The sequence below is a fragment of the Rhinatrema bivittatum genome, chromosome 4, assembly GCF_901001135.1.
Source record: "Rhinatrema bivittatum chromosome 4, aRhiBiv1.1, whole genome shotgun sequence".
NCBI classification, from domain to species: Eukaryota; Metazoa; Chordata; class Amphibia; order Gymnophiona; family Rhinatrematidae; genus Rhinatrema; species Rhinatrema bivittatum.
This window is the reverse complement of record NC_042618.1, coordinates 106150682-106170020: the sequence shown is the minus strand read 5'-3', so window position 1 is coordinate 106170020 and position 19339 is coordinate 106150682. Positions and strand designations below refer to the sequence as shown.

General features: G+C 45.6%; 1 protein-coding gene across 1 annotated transcript in view; it reads right to left on the bottom strand.

The window, feature by feature from the left end:
• Nucleotides 1-14816: 14816 nt before the first annotated feature.
• Nucleotides 14817-19339, bottom strand: part of RTF1 (RTF1 homolog, Paf1/RNA polymerase II complex component) — a 209203-nt gene continuing 204680 nt past the window's right edge. Inside the window, exon 18 of the mRNA XM_029598616.1 lies at nt 14817-15721. Within this exon, the coding sequence (XP_029454476.1) occupies nt 15615-15721 (107 nt within the window). The 3' untranslated portion in view covers nt 14817-15614. The remainder of the gene's footprint in view (nt 15722-19339) is intronic.

Genomic DNA, 19339 nt, shown 5'->3' with positions numbered 1-19339 from the left:
CTAACCCGACAGCCTTTTTCGTCATTTATTTCAAATATAGTTTTGGGTAAAACACAGGTAAATTTTATTTCTCTTAATGTCAGAGGCATCTCATTACTAATTAAAAGGTCAAGAATTTCTCAATTTCTAAAACGCTATAAAGCCTACGTGGCTCCATTACAGGATACACATTTAACTGATGCCAAGCATTAAAAACTGCAGAGGGACTGGGTTGGAGGTAGAGTATGCATTTTGGCTCACAAAGCCTCCCCCTTAAATGTTACTAAAAGTTGTTCTGACGCTGAAGGATGCGTCATGTCTTTGAGCGGGCAATCTATGACCAGAGGATGGCTATCTTGAATATTTATGGGTCTACAAGGACCAAGATATTTTCTGTAACAATTTGGTCTCTGGATTGTGGGGTTTACTTCTAGTCCAAAAAATGATTGCTGGTGAATGGAACACTTGCCCTGATCCATTTTTAGATAGATCCACAAGGCAGACTGGTTCCTCTGAACCTAAGTGAAAATTTGCTTCTAACATGTTAATTTTTTTCCCTTTAGTTCCACAGATCAGTCCAGACAACTCAGATTTTCTCTCCTACCAGATGATGGGGACAGAGAAGAAAAGCTTTACAGTACTGCTGGTACATAAGCCAGTGTACCACTTGCAGTTGCTCAGTATAATCTGTAACCAAGCAAAAACAAAGCTAACTCCCTGCAAATTGAGCAGGGGAAAAGTAAAACTCTCAGTAACCTCACTACCAACTTGAGAATCCCCTTCAAAGGAAGGAATCTGAATGCCCACCAAGAACTAAGCCATATACACACGGAAAAAACAAAGCAGTCTTTAGAAACCCGGGGCAAGATTCTGGACTGATTCGTGGGACTAAAAAACAAAGAAAATTATCAGGTAAGAAGCAAGTTTTCCCTTCCTTATTGTCCACTTTCATCAAACTTTGCAGAGTCCAAAACCCGAACAAGCACTACAATGCTTGGCAAATGTGTGCAAAGGTGACCAAATCTTTGCTTTACAGGTCTATTGCGGTGAAACCAACAGACATTTATCTCAAGACATAGCCTGTATCCTTGTGGAATGAACCCTCAAGGCCCACCGGAACCTATAACTCCTTGCAAATGTAGGCGGAAGAAACCGCTTCCTTAATTCACCTGGAAATGGATGTTTTCAGTGCTTTCTCCCCCTTGTTATGACCACTGAATATCACAGATGGTCTGTCTTCTGAAAACAGTTCGTGACCTTCAAATACCTCAGGAGGACCCTGTGCAAACCCAACACATGAAGCTCCTTTGCATAGGGAGAAGGTTTCAACTTCCTTAATGCAGGCCATTCCACAGATTGACTCAAATGAAATGCAACCATAATTTATGGCAAAAACAAAAAAATGGAACCATTCTAAAGGAAACCCCTTTCTCTGAATATTGCAGAAAAGGATTCCTAATTGACAAGGCCCTTAATTCAGAAATATGTCTCGCTAAACAGAAGCTACCAAAAAGACCATCTTCCGGGTGAGATATTTCAATGATGTCCACTTCAACGACTGGAAATGTGAACTACAAAAAGCCTTCAATATCAAATTAAGATTCTATGATGGAACTACTCACCACATCAGGGTAGTAAGAGCTTCATTTACTTAAGAAACCTCACCACATCCAGATGAGTGGCCAACAAAGACTGTGCACCTTCCACCTACAAGCCAAAGCCACCACTTGTACCTTGAGTGAGTTCAAGGCTAGACCTTTTTGTAAGAATCTCCACAAAAAGGAAAGAATCTGAGAAACAGAAGTCTGAACTGGGGATAAGCCCCGCCTCATGACACCAGGCCTCAAACTGTCCACACATATGCCAAGGAACTGAGGGTTTCCTTGCTTGAAGTAAAGTTGTAATAAACTCTCTCAGAATAACCCTCAACTCTCAACCTTCTCCTCCCAAAAGCTGGGTTGTGATACAAAAGTGCTCTGGAGTTTGTTACCAGAGGATGTAGTGAAAACTATTAGTGTAGCTGCATTTAAAAAATGTTTGGACAAGTTCCTGGAGGAAATGTCCATTAACCATTATTTGCAGAAATCCACGGCTTATTCTTGGGATATGCAGCTTGGAATCTATCTACCTTTTGGGATCCTGCCAGATACTTGTAACCTGGCTTGGCCACTGTTGGAAACAGGATACTGGGCTTGGTGGACCTTTGGTCTGACCCGGTATGGAAAGTTATGTTCTTATGATCCACCTGTTTCAAAACCTAGGGTCTGCAACTTCAGTACCACTTTTCGTACCACCTAGTGGCAAACATCCTGAGACTTTGCCCAAATAAGCCAGTCATCCAAATAAGGATGTGCTAGAACATCCTCCCCTGCATAAGGCAGCCGCTACAACCACTATCATCTTGGTGATTGTGTGAGTTGTTGCAAGGCCAAAAGGAAACCATAAGAACTGGAAATGTTTCCCCAGAACCACAAACTTGAGGAATCCTTGAGGATCCACCCAAATAGTATATGAAGATAGACCTCTGTCAGATCTAGCAACACCAATAATTCCTCTTCTCTGACAGCCACGATGCCCAAGTGCAGAGTTTCCATCAAAATGTAAGGCACCTGCAAAGATGCATTCTTCTTCTTGAGATACAGGATGGGCTAATAGATGCCCTCCTTTTTTTGACACCACAAAAAAAATGTGATATCTGCCTTGGCCCCTTCCCATTTCCAGGATTAGACTCTGCTCCAAACCACAGAGGTTGATCTAGTGTGCCCGAACCACACACAGCTTCATTCTTGACACACTCAGTATTATCATGAAAACTTCTTGAACTTGATGCAACCATTTCTCATGATGTACAGGACCCACTGGTCCATTTTTTCCTAGTCCACTCTTTATAAAACAAGGGTCAACCGACCTGATACATTTGCATGGATAATGGGACCTGTTGAACCTCATTGCGTGCCCTCAAGGCCTCCAAATTCATACCTTGAACAGACTGCAATTTGCTCACATACTGTCTGTGAGAACACCTTCCCTGGCCAACAAAGCCAGGTCTCCCAGAACTCCTGCTTCTGGGAAAGGACCTTCAGTTCCCTTTGGGCTAATCATCAGGTAACTTATGTGCCTTGGACTCAGGCACTCTTCACAAACTGCTCCAAGTCTTCTCTAAAGAGCAACTTGCCCTTAAACAGAAGACTACTCAGCTGTAACTTAGACCACATGTCCGCCACTCAGTTATATAACCAGAATAGTCTCCTGGTTAAAACCGCCGACACTATATTCCTAGCTGACATCCAAAGCAGATCATACAAAGCATCTGGTATAAAGGCCAACCCAGCCTCTAGATACTATGCTCCTCCTTAGCCGAGAGGGAGCGCCCAGACTCCGCCACTGGAATTTGCTGTACCCATGGCGCAGTCCATGAAGTTACTACTGCCACATGGATCCCCAAGGCTGAGACCACAACCTCCCTTGAAGATGAAGTTCCATTTTACAATCCTGAGAATCTCTAAGAGTAGGACAACCCTCGACCAGAATTTTTTTTTTTTTTTTTAAAGTTGTATCTTAAACCATTCACTTTAGGCAATTTCAAGAGTTCAAAAACATCCTCGGGCAAGGGATAAAGTTTCACCATGGCCCTGCAGACCTTTTATCTGGACTCAAATATTCCACTCCCTAAACACTAATGCTTTTACTATACGACACACAAAGGAAAGGCCCTAGCAGGATCCTCAAGCCCCTCCATTATAGGGTCTTCCCTTCATGTTCTGACTCTACAACTAACTTCTTTATCCCAAGATACTTCAGAACTTGGGAAATCATAGTAGGTAACATTTGTGAAAGAGCCAAACCACTTTAGGATCAGTTTCTTCAGCCACTTGGATCTCACCATCCAAGGGGTCCTCATTCCTGTCCTTGTTCCATGGAGGACCTTCAAAGAATCCCCCTTCCATATCCTCCTCTGAAGTCTCAGACTCTTGGTCCAATCTGGTTCAGGCATTTGCTTCTTCAGTCAGGAAGGGATCCCAGACCCCTCCCGTGGTGCCTCCTTTGCTGAAGTATCCTCTGCACCAGATGACAGGGGAGCCCTCTTTGGAAAAGGATGTTTCACAGCTTTTTTTTTTTTTTTTGTCAAAAGCATCTTATGCCTCATGAGTGCACACACTGCTGAAAAGGCCTGCTCTGTGTGAAATCTACATTTGGAGAATCAGGAGCCTCTTCTGAAGCTTCCCAAGTACTGTGCAAGGCCTCCACTGCAGGAGATAATTGTGGGGAAGAAACAGCTCCCTCCCCAGCAATTCTCTGCACTGCAAGAACAAAAATTAAAAAATGGCCACAGCTCCTGCACTGCAGAGAATACACAGCACTGCTGGCCTCCTCCCTCTACGGTGCTTGATTTCTAGTGGCTGATTGCTTCCCTCCTGCAGCAACATTAGCAGTCCCTGAGCTGCCTTCACCGCAGATCCTACACAACACCGAGGCACTGAACAGGGATTCCTGTATTCAGTGGGATCTGAGGATCGTATACCAAAAACTAGTCACTAGCTTGAGGAACTCTGCGGACCTTTTCTTTTCACGTTGTGGCAGCCAGAAAAGCAGAAAATATTTAATAGCCCATCCCACAGACTGAATCCTGCCCCATAATTCTCCCTTACCGCAGCAGCTGAGATCTGCCTCAAGACGATTCTCTCCATAGCAATCAATGCTGCTTGCAGCCCTTTGCTTTTATTTTTTTTTAAAGCTACCTAAAGGATCAGTGTCCCATAAATAAAATAAAAGATAATACTTTCCTGAGAGATTTGGGCCTCAACTGAAGGGAACCAGAGGGAGATGAGGATAGGAACTGAGGAAGCCAGATCACTGGCTTTAAAAGTCCTCTCTGGCACTAGGGCATCAGTCACCCAGGGGCCACAGACCCCCGGTTCTCCCTTTTTCTACCAGGGGGATGGACCCAATACAGGATCTAACAATCCTGGGAACAAATAAATTTCCAAATCTGACTGCAGGTTTTGCATCTCTACCATCTGCTACAGACAGAATATTGAGCGACTGCAGGTGGTACACTGGCTTATGTACCAGCAATACTGTAAAGCTTTTCTTCTCTATCTCCATCTGCTGGAAGGGGAGAAATTCCCAGTTATCTGGACTGATCTGGGGATAAAACAGAACAAGGGACTTGGGCTCCTTTTGAAAAGCGTAGGACTGATTGATGCCTGGCGTGTTAGATATCCACACAATAGAAGCTTCGCTTTCTACTCACAAGTGCATAATTCGTAAAGTAAATTGGATTTCTTTTTGCACTCGAAAGTCTATTTGGAAAGATAGGTGTGACTAATGTTCTACCTGGATTTATCTCTGACCATAATCTAGTGCTGATGTCTGGCTATTTCCCAGGTTCTGGATTCAGGGAGAGAAAGGAAGTTGAATTTATGTATACTGAGAAAAGAAAGATGGAGGAATAGAGCAGCAAAACTATCAAGGAATTCTTTTTATATTCACCAGGTAGAAGATTATAGTCTTAGGGGAAACCCAAAAATCTGTGCAAAGAGGAAAAATAATTAGCTATACTAGTCACTTGAAAAAGATGAGATTGAGAGAAGAATGGCAACTTGAGGATGAAATCACTATCTTTGAAAGTCAACACAGGGCTAGCTGGTCAGTTACAGTTTGGAAACAGTTGGTAAAGGCCAGACGTCACTTGGAATATCTTAAAACAGAATAAATAGAACACTACTCAAATTAACCCGTCAAAAATTTACAAACATGGAAAATACTGGCTAGGATGCTGTGGAAGACAAGGCAAGGTAACCTTATTGCAGGAATGTATACTAAAGATGGGAAGATCTCTAATAACTTGCAAGATATTAGTGATGCTTTTTTTGCCTTCTATTCTGATGTATTCAGGAGAGGGGATTGGAGCTACCTCTGCTGTTAATACATTTCTTAAAAAGCACCAGTTGCTGAAAATAACAGGGGCTCAAAGCCTGAAGTTGCCTGAGCCCATAACTATTCAGGAAATACAAAGGGCAGTTTCTAGTCTTAGAAGTGGGAAATGTCCTGGCCCTGATGGGTTCTTTATTGATTTAAGAAGTTCTTCCAGGACATGCCCCCCCCCCCCCCTTGCTAGAGCCCTGGATTATCTGTAAGAGTTTCCAGATTACCCACACTGCCTTATTGATACAAATATTGTAGTTATTCATAAGAAGGGACAGGAGCCCTTAGACTCTGGATTCCATCAGCCTATTTCCCTGTTAAATACAAATTTAAAATTCTTGCTAAGGTTCTGCAGTTGCATCTTGAGGGAATAATGGGTTCCTCTGGTCAATGCAGATCAGGCAGGTTTTATTAAAGGTAGGTTCTCCACACATAATACACACAGGATACTTAATATTCTCTTTTTAGCATATAAATGTCAGAGGCCTGGATTGATCATATCTTTAGATGCTGAAAAAGCATTTGACCGGGTAAATGTTTGTGGTCTTACGTGCCTTTGGATTTTCTGTTGAGTTTTTTAAAATTGGATACAGGCGTTTTATGATCATCTATCAGCTAAGGTCATCGCCAATGGTCATGCATCTTCTCCTTTTCCTATATGGAGGGGTACTACACAGGGGTACCCTTTATCCCCCTTTCTTCTAGTCATTGAACCCCTTGCTCAAATTATTTGATTTGATGGGAAAATTCAGAAATTTCAGTTTAATAATTTTATGCACATGATCTCTCTATATGCTGATATCCTTTTACTTCTTATTAATCCTTGATGTTCTGTGAGTTGGCTTCTTGCTGACCTTGAGGAATAGGATCAGAAATCAGGATATAAGACTTAGGCATTTTAAACCCTAGGCTTGGTCTGATCCGTATAAAACAAATTATGTCCCAGTAATTTAAATTATCCAAGCTGATTTGAAAGAGTGGAAGGATATTTGTGTCGTGGGGTGGTAGGATTGCTAATTATAAAATGAACATGCTACCTCGCTTAATATATCTTTTTCAATATATTCCACATACATTACCTGTATCTTTTTTTTTTTGTTAATATTAATGGGGATATTTCTCTATTTGATAGAGGAGAATGTCTAGGGTTAAACTTAATACTTTATAGCAGAAAAAGTAAGTGGCAGTATGCCCATTCCTAACTTGTTGGCTTATTATTGGGTATTATTGCTTTCGCTGTCTCTTGCCTCTTCCCATGTCTAAACAGCTCTTTGTTCCAGCTATATTTTATCATACACCATGTGGACATGGAGGACCTTGTGAAAGAAAATGGGAATGAAGGTTATGGGGTTGCCCTTTAGCCTTGTTGAGGATAACCCTAGTATATCTGTTTTTACTTTTCAGACTGAAATGAAGGATTAATGGAATGTAGGTTTGTGATTTTTAGGTCACATGTGGGATGAGGAGGGTTGGCACTCATTTGCTTCTTTGGGGTCTGAATTTGGTCTGAGAGAGAACTCTTTGGAAATTTAGATGAAAATATAGATCTGCTTTGCCCAGGTTTGAAGGCACTCTGTGCCACCATGCACCGATCTGGGTTGAATGTATTTATATGCTAGTGGAAAGGATTTTTTTTTGGGGGGGGGGGGGGGGGGGGGGGGGGAAATACGTTGATTGCTTTAATATATAAAGTAATAATTCAGCCTTATGAAGATCGCACTTCCAAGGTGCCCTTGGCTTGACAATGGCAGGAAGAACAGAGATTGCGCAGTTTTCCAAATGCATTTCCAGTTTGCTTAGTAAATGTCATAGTGTTCGCTTTGCAGTTGTACATCAGAACTAATGTAATAAACACTGATGTCTAGAACTTACAGGTGTTCTTTTTCATAAAGTTTTCTTCTGCCTCTTCCAGGCATTGCTGGAGAGGCTGTGGAGAAAGAGGGGTCATATTTTATTATGTGGCGGGATCTTATGTTTTTGTAGTCATTTTGGAAGCAGATGGGGAAAATATTTGAAATACGAGGGTCCTCCTTTCAGTTAGAGCCTGCCTTGTGTCTTCTGGGATGGTGGCAGTAGAGTTCTTTAAATAAATACCACAGAAAATTCTGTGATCAGTTTTTATTGGAACCAGACTTAGGATCGCCATTTTCTGAAGACTATACCCTCCGTTTTGCAGTGGAAAAAACAGGTACACAAAATTGCCCTGATAGAAAAGTTGACATAAGTTGAGGAATAATGGTACTTTATATGACAAAGTATGGGGGCAGTATTGGGATTTTGTTAAAAGAAAATTAACATCTACCTTTGGAGGTTTATTTCTTCCCATACTCTTTGTTTTGTTTTTTTATACCTCTTACTCATAGATGTTTGCTGTATAATGTATTTTTTGCTATTGGATAGATGCAATCAATGCTATTCCATATGGCCTGAATATTATTTTTTGCTATATAAATAAAATATTTTATTTAAAAAAAAAAAAAGTTGGGGTATTCATGGACTTCCAAAATCACATGCTCTATCTGAAGGAAACATCTATGTGCTTTCAAAAATCAATGCGCTCTACCAGAGATGCTTGTGATTTTAGTAACCACATCCATTTTAATGGAGAAATTACTTACCTGATAATTTCGTTTTCCTTAGTGTAGACAGATGCACTCAGAACCAATGGGTATAGTGTGCTCCTGATAGCAGTTGGAGACAGATCAGATTTCAATCTATCAGCCCTAGTACATATACCCCTGCAGGACGCCATGCTCTTCAGTATTCTCTTCGAAAAGCAATAGTGGATATATTTGTGTCTGGATAATTTGATTAACTTGGTTAACTTTGATTAACTTGCATAACTTGGTTAACGTGATTAACTTGAACTGGTTGATGTGGTTATAGCTGGAGACTGCCAGTGCACTCAACCGAGAAACGCCGTCACCCAGTAGGTATGGGTGTGCTAATTAGAGGGAAGCTTGGCTTACCCGTGTTTGGTCTTGCTCTCGGGGATTGTCCCCGAGGTTTCCGTGATTGTCGGCAGCCATGGGCGGGATTGCTGAGTCCATCTGTCTACACTATGGAAAACGAAATTATCAGGTAAGTAATTTCTCCATTTCCTAGCGTGTAGCAGATGGACTCAGGACCAATGGGATGTACAAAAGCTAAACCCGAACTGGGTGGGAGGCTGCCCGTGGCTCACTTAGTACTGCCCTTGTGAATGCTGTGTCCTCCCGAGACTGAACAGCCAGGCGATAGAACCTAGACAAGGTATGGAGGACCATGTTGCCGCCGACAGATCTCGGTGGGTGACAGCATCTTGGTTTCCACCCAGGATACTGCCTGGGCGCTAGTTGAATGGGCCTTGACTTGTAGAGGTGGAGGCTTGCCTGCCTCTACGTAGGCTGCCTTGATAACTTCTTTGATCTAGTGGGCTATGGTTGCCCAAAAGGCCGCTTCCCCTTGTTTCTTCCCGCTGTGAAGGATGAAGAGGTGGTCCCGTCTTTCGTACAGATTCCGACCTTTCCAGATATCACAGTACGAGTCTACTGACGTTAAGATGGCGAAGGCGGCGAGATTCTTCTGAGTCCTTATGCTCGTCTGGCAATGGCAGCGAGATGGTTTGGTTTAGATGGAAGTGAGAAACCACTTTTGGGAGTAAGGCGGGAACCGTGCGTAGCTGTATGGATCCCGGTGTGAACCTGAGGAGGGGTTCTTGACAGGACAATGCTTGAAGCTCGGAGATGCAATGGGCCAAGCAGACTGCCACTAGGAATGCAGTCTTCAGTGTTAGTAGTTGGAGGGACAGACCGCGGGTGGGTCTGAAGGAGGCTCCTGCTAGGAAGTCTAGGACTAGATTAAGATTCCATAAAGGTACCGGCCACTTCAGGGGTGGTCGGATCTGTTTGATCCCTTTCAGGAAGCGGGAGACGTCCGGATGAGAGGCTAGGCTGCCGACCCCAACCTTAGCTCTGCAGCAGGCCAACACGGCTACCTGCACCTTGATGGAGTTGAGACACAACCTCTTCTGTAATCCGTTCTGCAGGAATTCCAGAATCGTGGGAATTTTGACTGTCCGCGGGAGGATGTCGCGGTTTTCACACCAGGCTTCGAATATTCTCCATATTCGTATGTAGGTTAAAGATGTGGAAAACTTGCGTGCACGGAGCAGAGTGTCAATCACTGACCCCGAGTATCCGCTCTTCTTCAGGTGTGTCCTCTCAATGGCCAGACCGTAAGAGAGAATAGAGTTGGGTCTTCGTGGAGGATCGGTCCTTGTTGGAGCAGATCCCTGTGAGGAGGTAGAGGGCTCCCTGTCAGTAGTCTTCGCATGTCTGCGTACCACAGCCTGCTTGGCACATCCAGGGTCACAAGAAGTACTGGTTCCCTGTGGTGTTCTATCTTGCGGATGATTCCACCCAGTAGCGGCCATGGTGGGAAGGCATATAGCAGGATTTCCTGTGGCCAGGTCTGGACGACAGCATAAATCCCTTGGGATTGTGGTTCCAGTCTGCGACTGAAGAAGTTGGGAACTTGGGCATTTGACCGGCTTGCCAGGAGGTTCATGGCTGGTGTTCTCCAGCTGTTTAGTATCAACTGGAAGGCTGTGTTCGACAGCCTCTATTCCCCTGGGTCTAGATTTTCTCTGCTGAGGTAATCTGCAGTGACGTTCTCTTTTCCCGTGATGTGGGCAGCTGAGATCTCTTGTAGATTTGATTCCGCCCACGCCATTAGAGGGTCTATTTCCAGGGCACCTGTTGGCTCCTAGTCCTTCCTGGTGGTTGATGTAGGCCACTGTTGTGGCGTTGTCCGACATGACTCTGACCGATTCGCCCCGGAGTCTGTGACTGAACCATAGCCTGACTGCCCGTGCTTCCAGTCGGTTGATGTTCCATCCCGACTCTTCCTTGACCCATTGCCCCTGGGCAGTCAGTTCCTGGCAGTGGGCTCCCCACCCTCAGACTCGCATCCATGGTGAGCAGGATCCAGGTCGGCTGGGATAGTCTTACTCCCCTGCTCAGATGGTCTTCTTGTAGCCACCATTGTAGCTGGGTTTGAACTTCCTCCGGGAGCTGGAGGCGAACGGAGTAATTCTGGGACATCAGATTTCATCGTGACAGTAGGGAATGCTGTAGGGGTCGCATGTGAGCTCTTGCCCTTGGGACCACTTCCAGTGTGGATGTCATGAGACCGAGGACTTGAAGGAAGTCCCACACCTTGGAGCGAAGACTGCTTAACAGGTTTCGCAATTGGTTCATCAGCGTTGTTCTCCTTGTATGAGTCAGAACGACCTTGTCTTGTCTGGTGTCGAACCAGACTCTCAGTATTCCAGAGATTGGGAAGGCTGCAGACAGCTCTTGTTTGTGTTGACCACCCACCTGAGGTCCTCCAGTAGTGTTTTGATTCTGGTGGTCGCCTGATTACTTTCCTCTGGGGATTTTGCCCTGATCAGCCAGTCGTCCAGATATGGGTGTACAAGGATTCCTTCTTTCCTCAGTGTCGCCGCCATTACAACCATGATTTTGGTGAATGTTCGGAGTGCTGTGGCTAGCCCAAAGGGTAGTGCCTGGAACTGGTGGTCCAGAATCGCGAAGCGTAGAAAACGCTGATGCTCATGATGGACCGGGATGTGCAGGTAGGCTTCTGACAGATCCAGGGATGTGAGGAATTCTCCTGGCTGTATCGCTCTTATGACAGAGCGTAGGGTTTCCATGCGGAAGCGAGGGACCTTCAGGTGACAGTTGACGGACTTGAGGTCCAGGATGGGTCGGAACGTACCCTCTTTCTTGGGAACGATAAAATAGTTGGAATAGTGCCCATTATTTTGTTGTTGGGTGGGCACCAGCGTTATAGCCTTTAAGGCAAGCAATTTGGTCAGCATGGTTTCCATTGCCATCCTCTTGGAGAGGTTGTGGCAGGGAGATTTCACAAATTTGTTTGGAGGAATGTTGTGGAGGTCCAGATAATATCCCTCTCGAATGATGGTTAGGACCCACTTGTCCGAAGTTATCTCAACCCATCTTTGGTAGAATAGGGCAAGCCTGCCCCCTATGGCTTCTTCCTGTGGATGGGCCGGTTGATTTTCATTGCGGGGTGCGGCTGGGGCCTGGGCCAGAGCCGGCTCCTCTTTTGTTGTGCTTGTTCCAAAGGACTGGCCCCTGGCCTGTGGGGTGAGATGTTTGATATGTACTTTTGTACAGTTTGAAGCGCTGTGATCCCCTGCCCTTAGATGTTTGAGGCGAGGGGCACTGGGCTTCTCTTGTTCTTGTCCTCCGGTACCCGCGGTAGTGGGGATTCGCCCCATTTGTCGTCTAACTTCTCCAGTTCGCTTCTGAATAGGAGGGTTCCCTTAAAAGGCATTCTCTTGAGTCTCGTCTTGGACGTCACATCAGCTGACCAGCTTCGGAGCCAGAGTTGTCTTCTGGCTGCCACGATGAACAAAACACCTCTGGCTGCGGTGCATACCAAGTCGGAGGTCACATCCGTGAGGAATGACACTGCTGGTTCTAGTGCTTCGATGGGCGTGGTGGCGTTCCTGGTCTTAGATAAGCAGGCGCAGGTCACCACGGCACAGCAGGCAGCGATCTGTAGTGACATAGCTGAAATGTCAAATGAATGTTTGAGGATGGATTCCAGACGTCTGTCCTGGGCATCCTTGAGTGCCACTCCTCCCTCGACTGGGATGGTAGTGCCCTTAGCGACCGCGCAGACCATGGCATCCACTTTGGGGAATGCCAGAAGATCTTTGGCGGCAGGGTCCAGGGGCTCTATGGCTGCCAGGGTCCGCCCCCCTTTAAACGTGGCCTCCGGAGACTCCCATTCCAGGTCAATCAGCTGTTGGACACCTTGCAGGAAAGGAAAATGGCGGGAGGCCTGACGGAGTCCCTCAAGGAGGGGATTTGTCTTTGGTTCCCCTGTGGCACTTGTGCCTGGAATAGCGAGCTCTTTCAAGCTGTGCGCCACGAGGTCTGAAAGCTCGTCTTTGGCGAAGAACCACCTCATGGTTCGGTAAGGTTCCGTTCCTGGAGGGATTTCTCCTTCCTCCAGGGAGTCTTGATCCTTGTCCCCTATGTTGGGGCTTTGTGGCTGGAGGGGCACTTCTCTGGGTTTAGAGAGCCCCGGGATGTCAGGGTTCTCTGGGGGAGGCTGTGGTTGTGTCATCAGGAGTGCCGGATGCATGTGGACAAAGGTATGTAGGCCTTTGAAGAATTCTACCTAGGAGAAAGATGCTGGGTCTAAATTGAGCGGTGCTGCGCCCCCGGAGAGCCCCGTTTGAGGGAGGATCCCGCTGGGGGTAGCCAGATCCAGTGTACTGTCAGTGGATCCGGATCCCAGTGCCGGCTAGAGAGGACCTTGGCCTGGTTCACCCAGAGCCTCCTCGCACTGTAGACACAGGGCTGTAGCCTCTTCATGTTGCACAGCTCTAATGTGGCATGCTGGGCAGATGCCCTGAGCTTCTTGTCCGGTGGTGCCATGGTTTGTGTGTGCAGAAAAACTCCGGTTTGTGCGTTCAAGTGTACGCCGGAAGGCCGAGTTATGCGCTCCGGGTGCACCGAAGTTGTGCGTGTAGGTCAGATGCGCGCTCAAAAAGATGCGCGAGCCGCTGTGCGCACGGGGTTCACTTATGCGCCCGGCACAGTTGAGCGTGTGGCTGTGCGCGTCACTGTGTGCCCAGCACTTATGCGCGCACCGGTGTGCTCACAAGTGATTTTGAGCGCACAGCTCGCCTCTGTGCGCACAGATCGAATTGGCGGACAGGGCAGCGACCAAATGGAAATGTCGATGGCGACCATGCAAGCAATATGGCGACCACATCGGAGGGTCTCCACGTGGGAGGACCCTCGTATCTAACTGGGGTTTAGGCCGGATATGGCTGATCAACCTGGTTGCACTGACGCCGGCTGGCGATCTGTGCGGCTATTCGAGCTTCGGAGACCAGAGACTTTTAAGAAGTTTTCTAGATTACCTTGTGTCGGCGTTTCCCGGTCTCGTTCCGGGCGGTCTCCGGCTGCGGGGGGAGAGGGAAAAGTACCTTCACTGCCGTGCTCAAATTTGCACCTGCTGCCTCTCAGCCACACCCGATGCCGGGGGCTAAGTCCACGCCGGGGGCTGGCTACTGGACCGAGGCCTACCTCTGAGGGATCGCGGAAATTACCTCAGGAATCTCGACTGGGGGAGGGACCCATAGGTATCACCGCAGGAGAGCAGGGCTCGTCTGTAGAGGCAAGTTTTCTTCTTTGTTTTGAATTTATTTGGTTAGAATACTCTAACGCTGTGCAAGGGTGTATAGAGTCCCGAACTGCTATGGAGACGGAAAATACTGGAGAGCATGGCGTCCTGCAGGGGTATATGTACTAGGGCTGATGTCAGATTGAAATCTGATCCGTCTCCAACTGCTATCAGGAGCACACTATAAGCATTGGTCCTGAGTCCATCTGCTACACGCTAGGAAAAAATGTTTACATTTTTTGTGTGTTACTGTGATAGTGGCCAGTTTTACTGAATGACAGCAGCTGCTTACATTTAGCTACATGTGCAATGTGAACAGGAATGAATGAAAAAGCTGTATGGGCCTGTTTGTCTTTTTCTGCCATCATCTATTATGTCACTGTGTTATGTTATTATTCCTATAGTGGCAGCAGATACCATCTGCATTCTCAGAGTCATGATGAAAATGATACAAAAAGGACTGTTTTAAAAAACACACTTTTCCAAAATCACAGTCTCCCATGATATGTGATTAGCGTTCATCCACTGTAATGATTTAACACACTCAACAGTTCCCCTACAAAACATGATACTACACTGTCTTAGAAAACAGACTGAACTAAAGATCCTATATAAAATAAAGATCACACACAGGCATGCACCATAGATATCTGCAGTGTGCACACATCTGTATCCACGTGAAGGGCAAGACACACAGCTAAAGTAAGATATTCTATTTAATAAGAAGAATCACATTTAATGAGTTTCTTCCTTGCAGTTTCAGATGCTCAAGTACAGCTGGTAGAAATCTGAAACAGCTGTAAAAGAACCATGAAAGACATACAAACAGTACTGCAATTTAAAAATTAAAAAAAACAAAACAAAAAAAAAACAAACAAAAAAATATTCTCCACCAATTTTCCCTCCCTCCCCTGGAAAATAAAAAACAAACAAAAAAAAAACAAACAAAAACAAAACACACACACACTTCTTTGAAAGAATACCAGTTTTTGAATTTGCTCCTCCCAAGATAGAAAAGGAAGAAAGTGCAGATGACCTTTCCATATACAAGGTTAAAAAAAAAAAAAAAAAAAGGTCACATCAACTTTCCTGTGCCATGCCTTCACCAGTAATGAAAGGGAGAGCGGGACGCGCTGAGGGCAGGATTCCTTCAGCAGCCAAACTCTGGGCTAATACTGAGCACTTACCAGGTAGGCTCAATGAGCTTTGTATTGGTAAAAGAACAAAAACTTCATTTGGAGAGAAACTCAAAAAGCACAGATCCACTTTCAAAGGGAGGCAGTGGTGGTGGTGGTTGTGGAGATGGGAAATGGGGGTGGGAGGAAATTCTATACAGTAAATAGTCAAATGGGTTTTATGTTACAGATGACTGGCTGTTGTAGAGTCTTTGTCCTGCTCTGCTGCTCCAGCCCGGACAAGGCAAACTGAGGGGCAAAAAGAAGTGGAAGTAGGACATAACGGTACATGCAGGGTTGGAAACAGCAGACTGGGCACGCTCAAATTAACCCTCGTCTCTTCTTGTAGTCCTCAAGATTTAATGACCTCCGGGGGGCACCATCCTTTGCAGGGGGAGCTTTGGAGGAGATGGCCAGTGTTTTAGATTCTAGTAGGAAAGAGCAAAAAAGCAAAAGGTTACATTTTAAGGCATTGCTTGTGTTAACACTGCTAGACAGCACAATATTCCGATAAAAATTATTGATGCATCCTGTTACAGCAATATGTCCCACAGGTTTTAAGCTATGCATGTAGATGCCAGCTTGTACTACTATGTATTACTTAAATTGGAGCGGGGTGTGGGGTGGGAAGAGTACAATCATCTACAAACCCTTAACCTCTTTTTTGGTCTTGGGTATTCTGATATATCTGCCTGCTAGTTTGACAGAAGTTAAATATTGATGGAGCAATAAAACAGCAAAAGAGAAAACCTTAGTTCCCAGAACACTGAACTCCCAGAATGCATTGCAGGCAATGATAGTGCTTAGAGTTGGAGGCACACACAATGGATATAAGAAGATAAGAAAATGCCATATTGGGTCAGACCAAGGGTCCATCAAGCCCAGCATCCTGTTTCCAACAGTGGCCAATCCAGGCCTTAAGAACCTGGCAAGTACCCAAAAACTAAGTCTATTCCATGTTACCATTGCTAATGGCAGTGGCTATTCTCTAAGTGAACTTAATAGCAGGTAATGGACTTCTCCTCCAAGAACTTATCCAATCCTTTTTTAAACACCTCTATACTAACTGCACTAACCACATCCTCTGGCAACAAATTCCAGAGTTTAATTGTGCGTTGAGTAAAAAAGAACTTTCTCCGATTAGTTTTAAATGTGCCCCATGCTAACTTCATGGAGTGCCCCCTAGTCTTTCTACTATCTGAAAGAGTAAATAACCGATTCACATCTACCCGTTCTAGACCTCTCATAATTTTAAACATCTCTATCATATCCCCTTCTCAGCCATCTCTTCTCCAAGCTGAAAAGTCCTAACCTCTTTAGTCTTTCCTCATAGGGGAGCTGTTCCATTCCCCTTATTTTGGTAGCCCTTCTCTGTACCTTCTCCATCGCAATTATATCTTTTTTGAGATGCGGCGACCAGAATTGTACACAGTATTCAAGGTGCGGTCTCACCATGGAGCGATACAGAGGCATTATGACATTTTCCGTTTTATTCACCATTCCCTTTCTAACAATTCCCAACATTCTGTTTGCAATTACAATGGTCATGCTGCTGCAATAATTCATATTGAAAAGGCTGAAATTAAGGAAAAAGATAACAGGAGCTGCCTAATACAAAACGAAATTGTCATGGTCCCAGTCTCCCGCTATTCCGCAGCTGCAGGAAGGGCCACAAAATTTTCTGGTTCCTGCATAATCACTGTGGGAAAATCAGGGAACCAGGTCCAATCCAGTGTAGATGAAGAGCTACTGCCCCATCGTAGCATTTTCAGTCACTGCTGCTACCGCCAAACCACTTCCTGGTTCTTGCTCATCCTCCCTCCCCATCCCCTGCATTCCTCATATGGTGAGGAGGAGAGCAGAAGCACATTATGCTGCATCTTCCTCTTCCTCTGCCAGCTGGGCCCAAATACTGTTTTCAACTGCAGTGGAACAGTGTCCTGTGATTGAAAGCAGTAGTCTGGTCTGGCCAGCAGAAGAGATGGATGTGGTCTGGCCTGCTGCCACATTCCTCCTCCTTTCAGCCTGACCCAGAACCAGCAAGGTGGGGGAGGAGTTAGAGACACTGGCCATTGGTAGCGGGTAAGCAGGAAGGGAGTTTGTAAAAAAAACCCAACAAAAAACCCAAACAAAAAAAAACAAAACATACAAGAGGGGAAGGGATAAGAGAAAGGTGATGGGTGTAATAAGGGTTTGTGTGAAATGGGTGTAGCTAAAGGGAATAAGGAAGAGAGATGTGGGGTTGAGAGAGATGCTTTGGGAAAGGGACTGGGAGGTGATGTCATGGGACTGGGCTTGAAGGGGGACTGGGGAACCATGGTTTGTGAGAAAGAGATGCTGGAGAAGGGTGGATGAGTGTGGGTATGGGCAGATAGGATGGAGAAAGAATGGGGGAGGAGAGGAAAAGAGTAGGATGTGAGAAGCATGAGAGAGAAGGCAGAGATCTGTGGGTGGGATGTGAGGGGGAGCAGGACGGGAGCCTCCCGCCATCCCCAATCTTTCTTCCTCTTCCACGCCCATCCTGATCCCTCTGCTCTTCTCATTCCCTTTCCTTATTCTCCCTGAAATCCCTTTTTCATTTCCCTCCTCTAAGATTCCCTCTCTACCAATTCCCAGATCCCTTCCCCTCCTTTCTAAGCTTTTTTTTTTCCTGCAGTAAAGAACCAAATAAAGCAAGTTTACTCACTGTTAATGGGGTTCTCTGTAGACAGCAGGATGAATTTGTCATGACAAGTGGAGTGACGTCATCCAATGAAGCCAAACAGACCCTTCTCTCCTACCTAATGGCACGTTTGCTATATTAAGCATGTGCAAGAGTGCTTCTTTGTGAGCATGTAAGTTGAATGCAGAGCTTAACTTTAGAGAAGTAGTTTATGCTCTAGGGAGGCAGGCAGGCAGGTATTAAGCATGGCTAATCAGTCCTGCTGTCTATGGAAAACCCCATTTATGGTAAGCAAACTTGCTTTCTCCATTGACAAGCAGAGCTAAACTAGTCATGACACACGGGGAGTACAAAGCTGAGTGTTCTGTTTGGTGATCGGATCGAATACCGATGTGTAGATATGCTTCCGTCAGATCTAGAGAGGCCAGAAATTCTTCCTGACGAACCACAGCAATGACTGACCTCAACATCTCCATGCAGAAGCAGGGAATCCGCAGACACTTGTTGACCAGCTTTAAGTCGAAAATGGGCCGGAAAGTTCCCTCTTTTTTTGGAACCACAAAGTAAATGGAGTAACGACCCTTCCGTCGTTGAGACTGAGGAACAGGGATAATGGTGCTGAGGTTCAACAAGCACTGTAACATCTCCTCTACTACCTGGCGCTCGTTTGCATACCCGCACAGGGAAACCAGGACCTTGGGACTGGGTCGGCATGCAAAATCTAAAGCGTAACCATGTCTTATCACAGAAAGAACCCACTGGTCTGAAGTTATTTTGGTCCACTCCTCGTAAAAAAGAGGCAATCTGCCTCCGACTACAGGAACCGAGGAATGGACCAGCATCACATCATTGCGAAGGCTTTCCGGTCTGTGTTGACTGGGAGAAACCCGGTCTATTAAAACGTTGTCCACGAAAAGGGTGAGACCACAGCTGTTGCCTGTTGGAATTTTGTCGAAAGGAGGGGTTTGGCGGCCGAGGAGCCCTAGACTTTTGACCTCCACGAAACCGAGATTTTGAGGAAAAAGTAACTCTGTTTTGGCTGATCTTCTGGCAAACGAACTTTATTCTCTCCAAGAGATTGAATTAAATCCTCTAGCTCCTTCCCAAACAGAAGTTTGCCCTTGAAAGGAAGAGACCCCAGGCGAGACTTGGAAGAAACATCAGCCGACCAATTTCGTAGCCACAAGAGACGATGAGCAGAAACAGCTGAAACCATGGTTCTAGTAGATGTGCGGAGTAAATCATAAAAAGCATCCACACTATAAGCAATGACCGCTTCAAGCCGGCCGGCTTGGAGAGCTTCCGCCTCAGAGAGTGATTCATTGGCCTGAAGTTGTTGTAGCCAACGAAGACCTGCTCTCTCAAGGAAAAATTACTACACATA